A 19,734-nucleotide genomic window follows, 5' to 3' on the forward strand; every position below is an offset into this window, starting at 1 on the left:
AAAATAATGCATATTAAATATAGTGAGTATTTTTTGTTGTCATGTGAACAGTTTTTTTGATTGACTGTAATTTTCCAACATTTCATGACGCCCATTGTAGAACCAAATTAAGGCCTTTCACTCCTCCTTGACGCCTATTTAAAAGATTATACGACATCTTGCTTTTCGCCAGCCACGAAGGTCACACTAGATGAACTTGATCGATACTGACGACCATTTCTACTATTGCTAAGGAGTGGAAAATCACATTCGTAATAAAGTCATAACTATAGAAAGAATATTTTTATATTTGGTGGAGCTGCTCATATATCATTTGCATACATTTTTGTATGTATTGTGCAGTTTCCCAGCCAGTCCGACTCAAGTAGTGATTGGTTTGCTATTTCATTACATCTTGCAGCCTTTCAAACAGTATATTGCTAGACATGCATCAATTGTTGTCCATTTATATTCCTAATTGCACAGTGTAAACTGCAATTTCTTTCTGGCTGGTTTAAATATATTAAGTAATAGGTTTCAGGGTTCTCCCCAGAAAAAATGCATAACGCCGCAGCTAATTTGCATATTAATTTGCATATCATTTACATACATTTCCTTCATTGATTAACAGAACTCATTTACAATTATGAATATTAGTGAGCTCAGTCAGCTCAGAGCAAATATTTTTTTAATGGAATCAACACATTATGTTTAGAAGAGTTTGAAACATTCTCGAAATACAAATGCTGCAGACTAAAAACAAACACAAATAAATTATTATTGCAATTTAATTGTCTATTGTAAAACGTTGAATGAAACGCATTCAAAACGTTAAGCCAGAGTTATGTTCACGAATCTCATAATTATATTCACTCCAAAAACATTCTTTTTCAAAAAATCGATCACGTAATTGATTGGCGTATTGTTGTAATTTATTATTCGTACCATCAACTTCTAAAACGTTTACATTTGCAGTAATGAGCGCACAAATAAAACTTCAAAACGATCATCAAAGTTACGACGTGACATAACTTACTTGGCGATGTTATACACCGGTTATAGCAATAATTCCTCAAAAAAATGTTACTTCTTTTTTTTTGATATGAAATGTAAGTAAAATCTGATTATTTTTATCGGGAGCGTCTTTATTTTTGATCACTCGATCACTTCGGTTAAAAAAACAGACCCGCCATGATGTTTGTGAAACATTAGCACGTGTCCTTTGACCCGATGGGTCAAGAATGCCATTAACCAATCAAAATGCTGCATGGTAATGCCAGTAGAATCCGACGTTTTCCCGAATGGCAGTGAACATAAAAATTACATTGCGGAAGTTAGCGATGTCGTAGCACGATGTGTTGGCATCGATTTCAATTGAAAACTGCATGATGGCTTTCGAAAGAGGTGATTTGCAATTTTTAAAAGGTAAAATAGGGTCTTGAAAGAAGAGTTTTTACATGATTCGAGATGATGACAGTTCAAATGTATTTTACCAAATCACGCAATAAACACGTTTTTTTCTGAGTAGCGTAAACTGATCGTGAACTCCGCTTTGACCCTGGTATATCGAGGTGGAATTGATTTTGAAAGAATTTTAGCCTTCAATCTAAAGACTGTATATCGCAGAAAGTATTTACTTACAAACAGAGAGGTGCTAATTTCACAAATTTGACTAGCTGCAGGTATCGTGCGACCAGGTCTATTGTTTACAAATTATAATCCACGACTGGCAGGATGCGTGTCGGTCGGTACGTAATTATAATAACAATCGGACAATAGTCCTGGTAGGAAGCGTTTCCGTGGTGATCACTAATTCTGAGTGCCGGTCTGGGCCGAACAAAGCTTTTGCACATCTGATATTGGCATGTCAAATATGAAATCAAGCGCCGAGGTGGGAACAGATATCGCCGAGGTCCAAAGTAAAGCCCCGCGGCCCCCGGCGCTGAAAAGCCCTGGGAAGAACCCTGAGTTTTTGTACTGAAAAGACTGTACACTAATATCTTTTTTAATTAAATTTAACAGCTAATGGGAGCACATATGCTACAACCTCTGCTTACTTTGGACTAAATGTTCTTTCTTTCTTTTTTCAGATAGAGCCAGAATTTTTTTCTCAGAAAGCAAAGCCACTGGAACTGCATATATTACAAAAGCATACTATTTGCTGCATGTCTGACAATTGTATAAAGTTTTGCAGGTCTTTTTCTTCTTCTTTGAGAAGTGCTGTCAACCAAAGCATAAATATGTGTTTCTCTGTACATAAAAGTTCAATTTCACATGATTTGTTAATATTAATGTATGATAATAAAAACGTGATAATATTTTTCTGGTTTCTTGCACTTTATTTGTATCATTGTCATATGAAAAGTACTTTTGTCCTTATTTAGAGATATTGAAACTAATTCAGGGCCACAAACTACATGTAGACCTGTACATGAAGTACATGGGAAGTAAAGTTGTCTCAGGTACTGTACACCAAGGATCATTGCAGTTTCTCAGTCATCTGGTGCTACCGGGTAGTACTTGTATGACAAACAGCATCATTGCCCTGTTATTGTCTAAAATATCAGAAGTTTTTCACTGGAACAGTTCTGTGATTGACAGTGTCCTTGTATTACTAGGAATACAGTTGTACATGGAAGTTTATCCAGACACAACACTGACTCTTCAACATATTTGCAGATCTGATTAGTCCCCGTTCGAACGAAGTCTGAAAACGGGGACTTATAATTCGGTCTCCGTCCGTGCGTCAGTGCATCCGTGCGTCCATGCGTTTGTGCGTCCGTCCAGAGTCATATTTCAGAATCCTGTGGACCGATTCCGTTCATTCTTTGCATGTGCCTAGTACCTTTTGTTTGACATGCACATGCAGTGGTTTAGCGATTCGATTCAAAATGGCCGACTGGCAGCCATCTTGTTTTTTGAAAATGTTGTATTTTGGACATGCTTTGTCAGTTGTCATTCAAACTTGGTACATAGATTATACATGTTCGGATACATGTCCATGACGATTTATTTCGCAATTGGATCAAAGATGGTCGACTGGCAGGCATTTTGTTTTTTTATGCGGTATCTTGGACGTGCTCTGTCAGTTTTCATTCAAATTTGGCACATGCATGTACTTCATACATGTTAGGATGCATGTCCATGACAATTTGTTTCAAAATCTGGTCAAGGATGGCCGATTGACAGCCATCTGACTTTTTGGCTTTACTACTATATTTCCACAATTTATGTACCATTTTCATTCGTATTTGGCACATACATCATACATATCAGTGTGTTTCATTATCAGATCAACGGCTGTTTTTATTTTTGGCCATAATACTACTACTCGGAACACGTGTTTTGATGTAAATAGACAATCTGTTGTATTCGCCACTTGGAACTCAAGTTTCAAGGACACGCTCACGACAACCCCTCCGCTTTAATATGACCAGCACAAAGACAACTTTCAAAAATTTAACGTGAACTGTGTCATTTTCAATGACTTGTTTTGATGATTATTTATGTCATTTATGATGAAAAATTATATTTTTGAATTCTTGTTGAAAACAACAAGTCCCATTGCATTGATACTATGCATATTGTTCATTTTCTAATGATATCTTCTGTTCTTTAATTGAAATGTACATTGCTAACAGCGGAGCTATCTCAGCCGACAGGCTGCTTGTTTAAAACTAGTTATTCAAAGTTGGTACGATATTTAAAGTATTTTATGCTACAATATTTGGTAAAATTTAATAACAAAGATAAAGCCTTTCCCACTTTGAAAAGACCCGTAAGCTCTCAAATACATTGTGCCTTTGATTTATTTTAATCACATATTTATATTTTTTTATAGACTGGTTACCAAAGTCCACGTCATGGCCATCCATCGAATTACATTGTGCAGCAGCAGCAACAACAACAGCGACAATCTCATCAACAACAACAACAACAACCTGGAAGTCAATACTATTAAATGTTTCTGGTCATCTTTATTTCATTTTATTCTCTACTTTGACAAATTAATTAAACCTGCAAAATTTATGTGCCATCATATATTTTAAGAAAACAAACAAACAGTTTAACCAGAAATATTTTTTTTAAAAAGAGACTTTCTGTATCACACTACAGTAAAAGAACTGAGAATAATATTGTATATAGCAGCTACTATAAATTAATAACTTAAAGGTATATTTTAAATATTGGTCATTGTACTGTTTGTATCAATGCTTTTATATACATTTGTGTTTGTGGTTCTTTATTACAATAGTGTTGTTGTTATGGTGATGTGGGTATGCTTATTCCAAGTTGAATCTTGAAGTCAATATTTCTGTGAAAACATGAGAAATGTCACTTCATGCATGCCTGTTAAACACTGAATAAAATAAGTGTTTGTAGTGAATTATGTATAGAGTATCCATGCTTGTATGTCATTCCATTCTCTACTCTCTTTATAGCACCATAGAGCATATAAAAATCAAATTTGTAAAATCTGAATATTCATCACTTTTTGTGCTTTCCTACGTCTAGTGCAGTAATGCATCTATTTGCAATACTTAAGAGAATATATAATTTATAATACATTTGCATAAATAAATTGTGTCATCATTGCATGTAAATGTTTTGTAGAATGAGTACTGGATAGGAGAGGTGTCTAATACAGAATTTGATGAGTACCCCATCATATTTTAACTAGTGCCTCACAACACATTTAATGGGCACTCCATTATACAGGTAAATTCAATTAGTGTCCTGCAACACTTTCCTTATTTACCCCACTACATGTCCAATGGATATCCCTAATTATCTGTTTAATGGCTGTCCATGCCTCCCATTTAAAAGCATTCAATTCAAACATTCATACAATGGGTGCTTCACCCTATATTCTACTACTACTATTATCATACACATAGTATTTTCTATGGAATCACAACAATTATATCTACATGTGGTATTTTTAACGAGATCTCTATACAGTAGTTTTTACAGGAGAACCACAATCATCATACACATTATTCACTACAGAATCACCAACAAAAATACCCCCTCCATTCTTCAAATTTGCAAACCCTTGGGCTACGGATTTTATTTGTTCACAACAAGTGCTTGTAATTCGCGATCGAAACTAAGAATTAAAGTTGTTCACCTTTTAATTTTGATAACCCTGCAAACAAAGCATATTATCAATGATTTAAGATATGAATATAAGTTATATAAACTAGGGGCTATACAAACATGAACCAAGAATGTTCTAGATATAAAATATTTTTGGTATTGACTGATATGTGTTACTGTTATCTGTATGTATGTTGTTCAAGTTGCCAACAGCAACCCCATCTTGCATGTTGCGTAAATGTGGCCAACAACATAGTTTGGTAGTTTTCTTTTTACTCTCGCTAATTGATCTTGGAGTTGCGTGGCAGCACCAAAATATCCAAATACCTTTTCCCGTGGTGCAGTGCAAAATATGAATAGAAAATTTATTCAAATCTGTATATGCTACAATCTCACTATTTTTGAGAAAAAGGTTTGCAATGTTAGCAATTGTAACTTTTAGTTGTATCCAAACTGCGTGAACAAATACAGCAGAGTACAAAGATGCACCGGCAGTCGAAAAACACATCCTACCACCGTAGTATATTATACTGTATATCTAATACCGTTGGTGGCCCCCGTACCGTATCTAGTGTTGTACTACTATATTATCCCGTCGTATCTAGTGTAGTACTACTACATTATTCCGTCGTATCTAGTGTAGTACTAATCTATTATCCCGTCGTATCTAGTGTAGTACTACTCTATTATCCCGTCGTATGTAGTGTAGTACTACTCTATTATCCCGTCGTATCTAGTGTAGTACTACTCTATTATCCCGTCATATCTAGTGTAGTATTACTCTTGTGGGGGAAAACTGCCACAAACAGTATAGGATCTTTAAATCTCACCAGATAGACTGTAGATACATCAAGCTGTAGACGGTATACCAGTGTGCAATGTTCTAATGGTGAACACGCATTTATTCAGTTGTACAGCAATGAGATAGAGCTAGTTGAAAACTACATACGCTAGGACGATTTGGAACAATGTATCACTTGGAGTACAAAGGATGAAGTCTGTCTTAATTAACACTCTTTGTCAATTTAAAGACAAGGGTGGATTCACACCTTAGAATTTTAATCCTTGGCGTCAATTAATATGATTGGTTGTTTTAATTGAGCCAATCAGGGAGAATACACTTATGTAAACTGATAGAAATGGCTGAATACAGGCCAAAGTGTGTTTCTTTGCGTCACGAAAACAGCATAAATCTATAGAAACTTTGATTACAAGTACTCAATCTTGACAACATAACTAAAGATAATAAATACTGATAATTACATACAACAATGAAATAAATCCGATAAAAAGAAGTGAAGTTATGGTTAAATAACATGAAAAATATATGTATCCACATGGTAATAACGATATACTCCCGGGGGCGGAGAAGATACTCTTGTACGATACAAGGCATATGTGGACGATATTAATGTTATTTAAATACTAGAATAAATCAAAAAATGCTGAAAAGAAAATACGAAAATTATTACTAGAACTATAATAAAAATAATGTCAGCAAATAGTCATTGTACGATAAGGCAATGCTTACAATAGTTATACATTACTTGTTGACAAATGAGACTGATTAGTCACATAACTAAAGAGTTAATAAAGTTTGAAGAAAGTGTTGTTTTCTATATAAAGTCTCATTTATGTCCTTAGACGAGGTCTTTCTTAATAAGCATATTAATGCGTTTGTTGGCCAACACAGAAGCCTTTCGCTGCTTTCGTTGAAAACGCGAAGTGTCTGCGTGATTCGATTTGCGTTGTGTAAGAAGCGTTCGATTCTTTGAACTGGGATTGGAGTCGTGCACATGACTTCTGGGGATATCCCCATCGTTGAGCGGAGGCGTGTTCGTCGGGACGCCGGCATTTAATTCCAACGGATATAGTTTTGCGATGGCTCGATTTGTCATCCCGTGTCGCGTCTTGAGCTCGACTACACGAACAATACCGTCTTTGCCTGGAAACAGTCGCGTTATTTTGGCCATTTGCCAGTTGATTCGTTTCCGAATATCATCGTGAATTAACACGATATCACCGACTTTGACTGTGTTAGTTGTCACGCCTTTCGTGGTGAGTAGGTGTCTTTCTCGAAGAGCAGTAAGATACTCCGCCGACCAGCGTTTCCAGAAAGTGCGTTGGAGTGAAGCAATGTGTTGATAGCGGCGGTTTAACACGCGGTGATTGCTCGGAATGTCCGTTGCATCATCGGGTACTGCATGTGGTAGGCTAGTAATTGTCCGTCCGTTGATGAGGTGCGATGGCGTTAATGGTGTGAGATCATCAACACTTGCAGACACGTGTGTTAGGGGTCTGTCATTTATTGAAGAGACTATTTCTGTGAGAGTAGTTTATAAATAAATAAACGCTGCTCGGACTGATAAGTATGATATATTGAAGATAATATTTGGTAATCGTAGTCCTAAATAACTATTAAAAATAGCTAGACGTTTCGAGCAATGGCTCTTTATCGATAGCATAGAAGCAAGTGAGCACTTGCTTCTATGCTATCGATAAAGAGCCATTGCTCGAAACGTCTAGCTATTTTTAATAGTTATTTAGGACTACGATTACCAAATATTATCTTCAATATATCCTATTTCTGTGAGGATAGTTTCAAGTTCATGATACGTAACACACGCCTTGCCTAATACCTTCTTTAGGGCATTTTTAGTAATTCCCACCATGCGCTCATATAGCCCACCAAACCAGGGACTACGTTTGGGAATGAATCGCCAAGTAGTGTGATTCTTTGATAGAAATGATTGAACTTCTGGGTCTGATATGATTTCTTTAAGCTCGTTAGCTGCCGATACAAAGGTTGTAGCGTTGTCGGTAATCAACATCGTGGGAGTTGAACGTCGGGCGGCGAAGCGTCTAAAGGCTAGCATGAACGTGGTTGTCGTCATATCCGGCACTAGTTCCAAATGGATTGCTCGGGTTATAGCACACGTGAACAAGCAGATGTAAGCTTTCGTGATAGTGTTATTATGTGGGTTTTTGACAAACAGAGCCCCAGTGTAGTCAATACCACATGTTGAGAATGGGGGTGCTTGACGTACGCGATAATCTGGTAATGGGGCGGGTATTGGTTTGCAGTAAGGATGCCCATCGACTCGTTTACACGTCACACATTTGTGGAGAATGGTATTTACGACGCGACGAATAGACGGAACCCAATAGCGTTCGCGTATAGCTGTGGTAGTTGCCAGAGAACCAGCGTGGTTCAGTCTGAGATGCGTTGCATTTATAATCATTGTTGTAAACTGATGATGACTTGGTAGGAGAATTGGATGTATAGTATTGTAATCCAATTTAGAGTTCTGTATACGACCGCCTGTCCTTAGTAGTTTGTCTTCGTCCAGGAATAATTTTAATTGTTTACTCAGAGGTCCAATCTTGTGGTTATTCCGTTTAAGACCGGTGATTATACTAGCGTATTCCGTGTGTTGAATAGCTCGTATCCAAACCGTTTCTGCGTTAATAATCTCCGTTGCTGAAGGCATCGTTGTTTGTGGACGATTATTGGTGTTCGAAACTGGCGGCGTTTTGTCATTGTTTATGATACGTTTCTTCAATAAGTTGACAAAGCGTAACACATATGCTGTTACAAGCAGAAGGCGATGTACGTCATTGTACGCATGAATATCAATAATTTGATGAATGCCGGCTGGTATTCCCTCAGTGTCAGAATTATTACGTTTGGTGTCGCTCATGGTACGTTCGCGGTCATCAACAGGCTGATTAGTATGTGTATAAATCGATTCGAGGGGCTGCTGAGTGGTTTCTATCTGTAAGTGATTGACAGATATATCGCTTTGCACATTCGAATTGAAAAGTTCACATTTAGGCCAGGATTCACGATTACATAACCATTCTGGGCCCTTCCACCACAAGTGAGAATCGTGTAGTACTGCGGGATTTATTCCACGGGTGAGCAGATCTGCAGGATTGTGATGGGTCGGCACGTACTTGTATTCTTGTTCTGATTTGTTGACTTCGCTGACTCGGTTTCGGGTAAATAGATCTTGTTTGCCGCGATTATTCAACCAATGTAAGACAATCTGTGAATCGGACCATAGTATGCGTTTGGTGATGTTGTATTTAGTTGATAACGCATTCGATACAAACTGACTTCGTCTCGTTGCTATGACAGCACCCATCAGCTCCAGACGCGGTAATGTCAATGTTTGTTTTTTGATCGGCGCAACTTTATTTTTGGCCATTACTAGCGCAGTTTGACCGTCTTCGGCTGTGATATAAATTACCCCACCATAAGCCTTGTCTGAAGCGTCGGAAAACGCATGTATTTCAATGTTATTGTTGTCCGTGTCAGCAAAATATCGGCGATTGATGTCTCGATTTGTGACTTGAAATAAATCATTGGCGATATTTGTCCAAACAGGCAACAGTTCCGTTGAAATAGGCATATCCCAACTATGGTTTGATTTCCATAATTGTTGGATCAATAATTTGGCTCTTACGTGTACTGGTGCAAATAAGCCTAGCGGGTCGTAGAGGCTGGCGGCATAACTGACAACGTCACGTTTCGATGTGAGCGGACCAAAGTTCGGTGGTTCAAGTGATTTCACGTTGAGCTGGTCAGTATCCGAATTCCAATTCATTCCGAGAATGTTGACGTGGGTTGTTGAGCTCGCTCGATGGCTACTGGTTATGGCATCCCGTAGTGTTGGATCATTGGTGCTCCAAGAACGTAAATTAAAATGACGTGTAGCGAGGAGGTCCGTTGATTCTTTATAGAATTGAGCGGCGTCATCTGAACTATCACAACCAGTGATTACATCATCCACGTAAATGTTTTGTTGGAGATTGCGTGCGGCTGGAATCTCAATGTTGTCATCCGTGAGTGTTTTGATGGCGGCATTAAGGATGAATGGGCTGCATGTCGCCCCGAATAAGACCGAACTGAACTGATACGTCTTGAACTGACTATTCACATCGTTGCTGTCCGATAGCCATAGAAATTTGGTGTATTTACGATCGTGTTCATCAAGTCGTATTTGCAGAAATGCCTTTTCTATATCGGCAGTTAATGCGATAGGGTTCGATCTGAATCTCAGTAGTATTGAAGTCAAGTTATTTAGAAGCGGAGGACCGGTGATTAGGCAGTCGTTGAGACTCGGTTGTCCGTTTCCGGTCGCGGCGCTGCAGTCATATACTACACGTATTGGTGTGGTGGCACTGTTACGTTTTACCGAACGATGAGGCAGGTAGTGTCCGACGGATGTGTTGTCGTTGGTGACTTCTTCAATGAATCCACGATTTAGTTGGTCAGAAATTACCTTATCGTAAATACTGACAATGTCACGTGGTAATTTGTGGATCATGTTACGTGTACGTTTCTCTGCCGACTTGTAGTTTGTAGGCAGAGGGTTGTGATTCGCCTTCCATGGTAGTTTAGCGATGAATCTGCCATCTTGTTGTGATAAATAATTGTCAGTGTATTGTTTATACTGCTCTTGATTGTTAGTGAGTTCGTCCGAAGTGGTTATCGCGTCACGTATACCGATGGCTTCCAGATCCCAATACGATGTAACGTTTGCTTCTAGTTGGTCCTGGGTTGAAGGCAACGCGGTGATGTGGAAAGTTTGCACTCGTGATGATCGAGGTTCACCAGTGGGTGTTGGTCCGGAAAGCAGGTAGCCGAACGGCGATGAAACAGCTGTAGGCCCTGGACCACGAATTATGTGGTCACCAACGAAATCCCAGTATTTGTCGACTCCTATGAGAATATCAATTGTTATCGTTGGTTCGCTTGAAATGGGATGTGCTAGTTCCAATTCTCGAAGGTACGGCAGTTGTAAAATGTCCGCGGTGACATTGTTCATCAGATCATCGGATATTTCGTTGACGTAAAGCAAGTCAATAGGAGCGGTGGTACCATCACGTTTATATAAATTCAATGTAGTACGCGGGATGGTTTTATATCCGGTACGCGGGTTGCTAAACGCCTTGAGATTGAGAACTTCTGATGAATGAACGTTAGCGCGTAATTTGTTGGCGAACTTTTGAGTAACAAAGCTACGGTCGGCCCCTTCATCAAATAACACTGTGGCGGGTAAAGTATTTCCATTATATGATGTAGGAATTTTAGCTGTTTTCAGCAGAGTTCTGCGTAGTTTGGGCTCAGGCGTAGTATATGTTCTTCGCTCTGATTGAATCCGAGATTCAGAATTACGAGTAGCATGCGAGAAATGGACGTTCACTTCGGATGATTTGGGGTTTGAAGTTGAATTGCTATTGTCCGTATGCAATGACGTGTGGTGCTTACCTTGGCATTGTCTGCACGTAAAACGGGATCTGCATGCTCGCACTGCGTGCTTGCCGAGGCAATTGAAACACAACGAGTTGCGTTTCACAATGTCTATGCGATCTTTGTAATTGTTATACGTTGTGCAATTGAGCGACTTGTGTGGTCACTCACAGAAAGCACAGTTTTGGTAATTCTTCCCTTTCGAGTATCGCGTCGTGGACTGTCTCGGGGGACGTCGCTGTGAAGATCCGTGGAAGGCAGATATATTCTGAGGATTGGTCTCGTTACATTTATCGACTGGGGTTCGATTTACCTGTGTACGGAACGCAGAGACGGTTGGTTGATAAGTGTCGGGTTGAAACATAGTGGGTTCATGTCCGACTGAAAGTACACTTATCTCATTAATCATAGCTTCGTTGAGTGTTGTTAGTGTCCACGCATTTCTTCCTTTCGCACGCGTTAACTGTCGCTGGAAATCGATAGGTAACTTGTCTAACAGCATTGGTATTAGCAGCTCGCCGAAGTTTTGTTCGTCACGTCCAAGGGCTCTTAATGCTCTGATGGTCGTTTCTAGATCATCGTGAAAGTGGCGTAGGCTTGCTGGGTTGTTTTCCGGTGCGGGTCTGTTCCACAGTGATCGCATGTGAGCGTTTATAATATCTTGGGTTTGTCCATACCTTTTGTTGAGGAGATCGTAGGCGATTGTGTAGTTTACTTCGGTGATCGGGAGTCCGTCGATTAGTCTTCCAGCTTCTCCGTCAGTGAAACTACGCAAATAAGAAAACTTCTGGACCAGTGGAATTTGCGTATCGTTGTGAATAGCGGCGTTGAAACTGTCAATAAATGAAGACCATAATAGTGAATCGCCATAGAACGTCGGTATCTTGAGCTGGGGGTAATTGTATTGATTTATGTCGATGTTGCGGCGGATTAGCTGCCTGGGTTTGCTGGACTGGCTCGCGTTGGGTCTGCTGACCGCGTTGGGCTGTCGCATTTTGTTCCTCCAAGAATAGCGTGAGTCGGGTGCATCGGTGGCTGACATCGACTTCGTACGACTCTGTTTCGTCGAATTCTTGGCTGTCAACATCGACGACGTCCATGACTGCTTTGTTAGCGGCGATGAGATCGTTAAGTTTTCTTTCTATCGTCACTTGCTGCACGCGTATATTTTGATGAGCGGTCTCTTTGTCTTGTAGCTCATTGAACTGATTGACTAGTAGTTCAACTGGTTCGAGGACTCTTCGGAGTTGCGTCCGAGCTTTATCCCGCTTCTGGATGAGTTGAACTGTTCTTGGCATGATTGCTTGCTGTGATCTAACGTTGAGTCGTAGAGGTCTGGTTGAGAATCCTGGTCTCGGCACCAATTTGTGGGGGAAAACTGCCACAAACAGTATAGGATCTTTAAATCTCACCAGATAGACTGTAGATACATCAAGCAGTAGACGGTATACCAGTGTGCAATGTTCTAATGGTGAACACGCATTTATTCAGTTGTACAGCAATGAGATAGAGCTAGTTGAAAACTACATACGCTAGGACGATTTGGAACAATGTATCACTTGGAGTACAAAGGATGAAGTCTGTCTTAATTAACACTCTTTGTCAATTTAAAGACAAGGGTGGATTCACACCTTAGAATTTTAATCCTTGGCGTCAATTAATATGATTGGTTGTTTTAATTGAGCCAATCAGGGAGAATACACTTATGTAAACTGATAGAAATGGCTGAATACAGGCCAAAGTGTGTTTCTTTGCGTCACGAAAACAGCATAAATCTATAGAAACTTTGATTACAAGTACTCAATCTTGATAACATAACTAAAGATAATAAATACTGATAATTACATACAACAATGAAATAAATCCGATAAAAAGAAGTGAAGTTATGGTTAAATAACATGAAAAATATATGTATCCACATGGTAATAACGATAACTCTATTATCCCGTCGTATCTAGTGTAGTACTACTCTATTATCCTGTCGTATCTAGTGTAGTACTACTCTATTATCCCGTCATATCTAGTGTAGTACTACTGTATTATCCCGTCGTATCTAGTGTCGTACTACTCTATTATCCCGTCTTATCTAGTGTAGTACTACTCTATTATCCACTCGTATCTAGTGTAGTACTACTCTATTATCCCGTCGTATCTAGTGTAGTACTACTCTATTATCCCGTCGTATCTAGTGTAGTACTACTCTATTATCCCGTCGTATCTAGTGTAGTACTACTCTATTATCCCGTCGTATCTAGTGTAGTACTACTCTATTATCCCGTCTTATCTAGTGTAGTACTACTCTATTATCCCGTCGTATCTAGTGTAGTACTACTCTATTATCCCGTCTTATCTAGTGTAGTACTACTCTATTATCCTGTCGTATCTAGTGTAGTACTACTCTATTATCCTGTCGTATCTAGTGTAGTACTACTCTATTATCCCGTCAAATCTAGTGTAGTACTACTCTATTATCCCCTCGTATCTAGTGTAGTACTACTCTATTATCCCCTCGTATCTAGTGTAGTACTACTCTATTATCCCCTCGTATCTAGTGTAGTACTACTCTATTATCCCGTCATATCTAGTGTAGTACTACTCTATTATCCCGTCTTATCTAGTGTAGTACTACTCTATTATCCCCTCGTATCTAGTGTAGTACTACTCTATTATCCCGTCGTATCTAGTGTAGTACTACTCCATTATCCCGTCGTATCTAGTGTAGTACTACTCCATTATCCCGTCGTATCTAGTGTAGTACTACTCCATTATTCCGTCTTATCTAGTGTAGTACTACTCTATTATCCCCTCGTATCTAGTGTAGTACTACTCCATTATCCCCTCGTATCTAGTGTAGTACTACTCTATTATCCCCTCGTATCTAGTGTAGTACTACTCCATTATCCCGTCGTATCTAGTGTAGTACTACTCTATTATCCCGTCATATCTAGTGTAGTACTACTCTATTATCCCCTCGTATCTAGTGTAGTACTACTCCATTATCCCGTCGTATCTAGTGTAGTACTACTCTATTATCCCGTCGTATCTAGTGTAGTACTACTCTATTATCCCCTCGTATCTAGTGTAGTACTACTCTATTATCCCGTCGTATCTAGTGTAGTACTACTCTATTATCCCGTCGTATCTAGTGTAGTACTACTCCATTATCCCGTCTTATCTAGTGTAGTACTACTCTATTATCCCCTCGTATCTAGTGTAGTACTACTCCATTATCCCCTCGTATCTAGTGTAGTACTACTCTATTATCCCCTCGTATCTAGTGTAGTACAACTCTATTATCTCGTCGTATCTAGTGTAGTACTACTCCATTATCCCCTCGTATCTAGTGTATCTAGTGTAGTACTACTCTATTATCCCGTCTTATCTAGTGTAGTACTACTCTATTATCCCGTCGTATCTAGTGTAGTACTACTCTATTATCCCGTCGTATCTAGTGTAGTACTACTCTATTATCCCCTCGTATCTAGTGTAGTACTACTCCATTATCCCGTCATATCTAGTGTAGTACTACTCTATTATCCCGTCGTATCTAGTGTAGTACTACTCTATTATCCCGTCGTATCTAGTGTATTACTACTCTATTATCCCGTCGTATCTAGTGTAGTACTACTCTATTATCCCGTCGTATCTAGTGTAGTACTACTCTATTATCCCGTCGTATCTAGTGTAGTACTACTCCATTATCCCCTCGTATCTAGTGTATCTAGTGTAGTACTACTCTATTATCCCGTCGTATCTAGTGTAGTACTACTCTATTATCCCGTCGTATCTAGTGTAGTACTACTCTATTATCCCCTCGTATCTAGTGTAGTACTACTCTATTATCCCGTCGTATCTAGTGTTGTACTACTCCATTATCCCCTCGTATCTAGTGTAGTACTACTCTATTATCCCGTCGTATCTAGTGTAGTACTACTCTATTATCCCGTCGTATCTAGTGTTGTACTACTGTATTATCCCGTCTTATCTAGTGTAGTACTACTCTATTATCCCGTCGTATCTAGTGTAGTACTACTCTATTATCCCCTCGTATCTAGTGTAGTACTACTCTATTATCCCCTCGTATCTAGTGTTGTACTACTCCATTATCCCGTCGTATCTAGTGTAGTACTACTCTATTATCCCGTCGTATCTAGTGTAGTACTACTCTATTATCCCGTCGTATCTAGTGTTGTACTACTATATTATCCCGTCGTATCTAGTGTAGTACTACTCTATTATCCCGTCGTATCTAGTGTTGTACTACTATATTATCTCGTCGTATCTAGTGTAGTACTACTCTATTATCCCGTCGTATCTAGTGTAGTACTACTCTATTATCCCGTCGTATCTAGTGTAGTACTACTCTATTATCCCGTCGTATCTAGTGTAGTACTACTCCATTATCCCCTCGTATCTAGTGTAGTACTACTCTATTATCCCGTTGTATCTAGTGTAGTACTACTCTATTATCCCGTCGTATCTAGTGTAGTACTACTCTATGCAGACGTTACTCTAAACTATTCAGAATAAACACTAATATTAATGAATGTAATTACCACAAGACATTGAGTCATGGTACATGGAACGTCAGTTAAACTAAGTATCAGCACTTTGCAACTCTGACAATAACAGCATGTTTGGGGTTTGCTAGAATTTCAGCAGCAAACAGGTCCGTCGTTAACTGCGGTTATCGTCCTCATAGCCATAGCCATACATGTCAATATCTTTCACAAATGAAAAATTTACAATTATCTTTAACTACTCACTCTCTGATGATAACATTTAAAGAGTTTCATCGTTTAAGGACCTGGGTGTTTATCTCAACCACGTTCTGATCTTCTCCACACGTGTCAATGACCTTCTTTTGAAGGCTTTTAATGAATTGTTTGGTTTTACCAAACTGTTGTCAAACATGTCTAAGAGTGCAAGTATATGTAGAATTTTGTATGTATCTAACATTCAAGACCGGTTTGAGTATGCCTTGAGAGTTCAACGCGGGGTTTTAAAATATTTGTGTATATATAAGTAAAATTGACGACCACACATCCCGTCGACATTTGTATGTTCAACTTTTCTCGTTTGAGGGCGTAGATGCAACGTTTTTCTTGAAATCCATATTTTCCTATCCAAATCCCCTTCTCATACACTCTAAGGACATTCTGCTTTGTCGCTCGAATTCACTCCGCTGCTTTATTTTTTTAAAGAACACTGTCATACATTTTTTACAACCAGCCCTTTGATATTTTCATTAGTAATTTTACTTGTATCCCTAAGCTTTCTATGTGACATAAATTTATACTACATGTATACCTGTTCGTTAGTTTTTTTATGTTCATTTTATTTTAACAGGAACTGTAATTGGGTGGAATCTCTTTGTTCCTATGAGAAATAAATAAATAATGCCACCCTCTAACAAATGGAATCGCTAGTTTTTATCGAGATCTAATAATCGCAACGCTTTGTCGATGGGATGTTTAAGTGAAAATGGTCGATACCATTTGTCAACAGGGATCGATTAAATACTTCATTGGACAAAATATGTGCTCACGAGAGTTATCGACTTATTCAAAGATGAGTACGAGACTTATTTGAGTTGCTTCTTTTAGCAAGACGCGTAAGTTCAACATTTAGTGAGATTTATTACAAATTTGCGTTATCGTCATTTATTTCGCTAAGGTTTGGTGTTTTATTGTGAATACGTGAATGAAAGGAACACCTAATTACCGACATCGTCAGCAAATTTGCTAACGAATCGCTTGAGTTGATTCAAACTGGCGTCTGGAGATCGTTATCAGACTAGGCCATCCCATTTTCAATATGATCGGTATATGAATTTTCTATAATAATTTTTATTGTTGTTGTAATTGTACTTTATAATTTAAACATATATACAACACAAATGTCTAGAAATTTCATTAACTAATTGTTTGTGAATTGTCATTTATGATATCCATTATTAAATGTTATGTTGACTCAGTCACGGCATATTACTACATATGTGAACGCCAATTCAATTGAATCGTAAACGTGTTGACTTTACATTATAGCTTCTGACGTAGCCCGCAAATTAATATCTATATCCTGTATGTTCAACAAATATCCTCAAACCATCCAATTGTTTGATGTAAATATCAATTAATTAATGTAAGTGCATTTCAATTAACTAATTGCATATTAGCTTTTCGCTTTATAGTTATTCAAATGAATTCAAATTTTAAACGTAGATACGAATATTAACTATTTTTTTATTATTGCGTTCACTATTATTAAAACCAGCTACCATACAATGCAGAATTGATAACTAAATGTTATTAACATGTCTTGAAATCCAGTTGGTAGTCAGTTACGACTTTCATGATTAATATTACCATCTAGACACTTGGTTGAAACAACTTAAATTGTATATTGCAACATTATTGATAACACACACATTGTAAGCGTCCGGGAAATACGGTAAGCATTTTTTGATACAATGTAGTCTATTCGAAAGTACATTAAACAATTCTCGTTACAGTAAAACCTACAAGAAATGACGATAGTTAAAGTGTAACTGTCTGGAAGCTACAATTTAAACAACCATGGTTACAGTGTAACTGTCTGGAAGCTACAATTTAAACAACCATGGTTACAGTATTACTGTCTGGAAGCTACAATTTAAACAACCATGGTTACAGTATTACTGTCTGGAAGCTACAATTTAAACAACCATGGTTACAGTGTAACTGTCTGGAAGCTACAATTTAAACAACCATGGTTACAGTATAACTGTCTAGCAAATACAATACAAAACTCATTAAAAACGTTCAATAAAATAATTATTATAAAAAACATGTAACTGTATAGGAAGTACCATACACAACTGTCATAAAAGTACAACAATCGTCTATAGTTACTGGGATACAATACACAACTCTTATTAAAGAGTGTAAATAAATAAATAAACAAACTCTGACTACAGTTTAACATTAAATAAATTTGGTTATCGTGTGCTGTCGGAAAAGAGAAAAGAAATGCAAAAAATAACATTACGCTCGGCGTAACTGTACGGAAAATACAAGAATCAACTCTAGTTACAGTGTAACAGTCGGGGATACAATAAATATAACACGCCTGCAACACCCTGATACCACCTGCCTTGCATCAACGTTATCTCAAAGTAACCACACGATACCACCAGGATTGCATCAGCAACACGATGATAACACTAGGTTTGTATGAGTGTATCGCAGCAGTAATCCCACGATACCACCAGGATTGCATCAGCAACACGATGATAACACTAGGTTTGTATGAGTGTATCGCAGCAGTAACCACACGATACCACTAGGATTGCATCAGCAACACGATGATAACACTAGGTTTGTATGAGTGTATCGCAGCAGTAACCACACGATACCACCAGGATTGCATCAGCTACACGATGATAACACTAGGTTTGTATGAGTGTGTCGCAGCAGTAACCACACGATACCACCAGGATTGCATCAGCAACACAATGATATCACTAGGTTTGTATGAGTGTATCGCAGCAGTAACCACACGATACCACCAGGATTGCATCAGCAACACGATGATAACACTAGGTTTGTATGAGTGTATCGCAGCAGTAACCACACGATACCACCAGGATTGCATCAGCTACACGATGATAACACTAGGTTTGTATGAGTGTATCGCAGCAGTAATCCCACGATACCACCAGGATTGCATCAGCAACACGATGATAACACTAGGTTTGTATGAGTGTATCGCAGCAGTAACCACACGATACCACTAGGATTGCATCAGCAACACGATGATAACACTAGGTTTGTATGAGTGTATCGCAGCAGTAACCACACGATACCACCAGGATTGCATCAGCTACACGATGATAACACTAGGTTTGTATGAGTGTGTCGCAGCAGTAACCACACGATACCACCAGGATTGCATCAGCAACACAATGATAACACTAGGTTTGTATGAGTGTATCGCAGCAGTAATCCCACGATACCACCAGGATTGCATCAGCAACACGATGATAACACTAGGTTTGTATGAGTGTATCGCAGCAGTAACCACACGATACCACCAGGATTGCATCAGCAACACGATGATAACACTAGGTTTGTATGAGTGTATCGCAGCAGTAACCACACGATACCACCAGGATTGCATCAGCAACACGATGATAACACTTGGTTTGTATGAGTGTATCGCAGCAGTAACCACACGATACCACCAGGATTGCATCAGCAACACGATGATAACACTAGGTTTGTATGAGTGTATCGCAGCAGTAACCACACGATACCACCAGGATTGCATCAGCAACACGATGATAACACTTGATTTGTATGAGTGTATCGCAGCAGTAACCACACGATACCACTAGGATTGCATCAGCTACACGA

General features: G+C 38.7%; 2 protein-coding genes across 6 annotated transcripts in view; one reads left to right on the forward strand and one right to left on the reverse strand.

Moving 5' to 3' along the window:
* The window catches only part of LOC102804909 (uncharacterized), a 52,606-nt gene extending 48,023 nt beyond the window's left edge, over nt 1–4,583 (forward strand). For 3 of the 5 annotated variants that reach the window (XM_085508601.1, XM_085508602.1, XM_085508604.1), the window contains one exon: nt 2,070–2,446. In XM_085508601.1, coding sequence (XP_085364727.1) covers nt 2,070–2,363 — 294 coding nt within the window. In that variant the 3' untranslated portion in view covers nt 2,364–2,446. Of the gene's footprint in view, nt 1–2,069; nt 2,472–3,820 lie in introns of those variants that run through there. The other 2 variants (XM_085508605.1, XM_085508606.1) reach the window with 2 other exon arrangements.
* A 2,136-nt stretch (nt 4,584–6,719) lies between these two features.
* On the reverse strand, nt 6,720–12,636 carry LOC146733854 (uncharacterized). Its single transcript, XM_085490780.1, has 4 exons — nt 12,206–12,636; nt 11,510–12,171; nt 7,712–11,134; nt 6,720–7,402 (listed from the first exon to the last, which is right to left on the reverse strand). Exons 1-4 carry the CDS (start codon nt 12,634–12,636, stop codon nt 6,720–6,722), a joined length of 5,199 nt encoding a protein of 1,732 aa, XP_085346906.1.
* Nucleotides 12,637–19,734: the final 7,098 nt, after the last annotated feature.

The sequence above is a fragment of the Saccoglossus kowalevskii genome, chromosome 15 (assembly GCF_978046115.1).
Source record: "Saccoglossus kowalevskii chromosome 15, keSacKowa6.1, whole genome shotgun sequence".
Lineage (NCBI taxonomy): Eukaryota > Metazoa > Hemichordata > Enteropneusta > Harrimaniidae > Saccoglossus > Saccoglossus kowalevskii.

Bases quoted from the DNA above. Each gene is read 5' to 3' on its own strand.
- LOC146733854 (XM_085490780.1), bottom strand. From the start codon at position 12,636: ATGCCAAGAACAGTTCAACTCATCCAGAAGCGGGATAAAGCTCGGACG. The intron at 12,172-12,205 runs GCGATTCACTAT...ATTTATTGACAG, and splicing joins CAAGATACCGACGTTCTATG to TTTCAACGCCGCTATTCACA. The intron at 11,135-11,509 runs GTGAGTGACCAC...TACCCGCCACAG, and splicing joins TTACCAAAACTGTGCTTTCT to TGTTATTTGATGAAGGGGCC.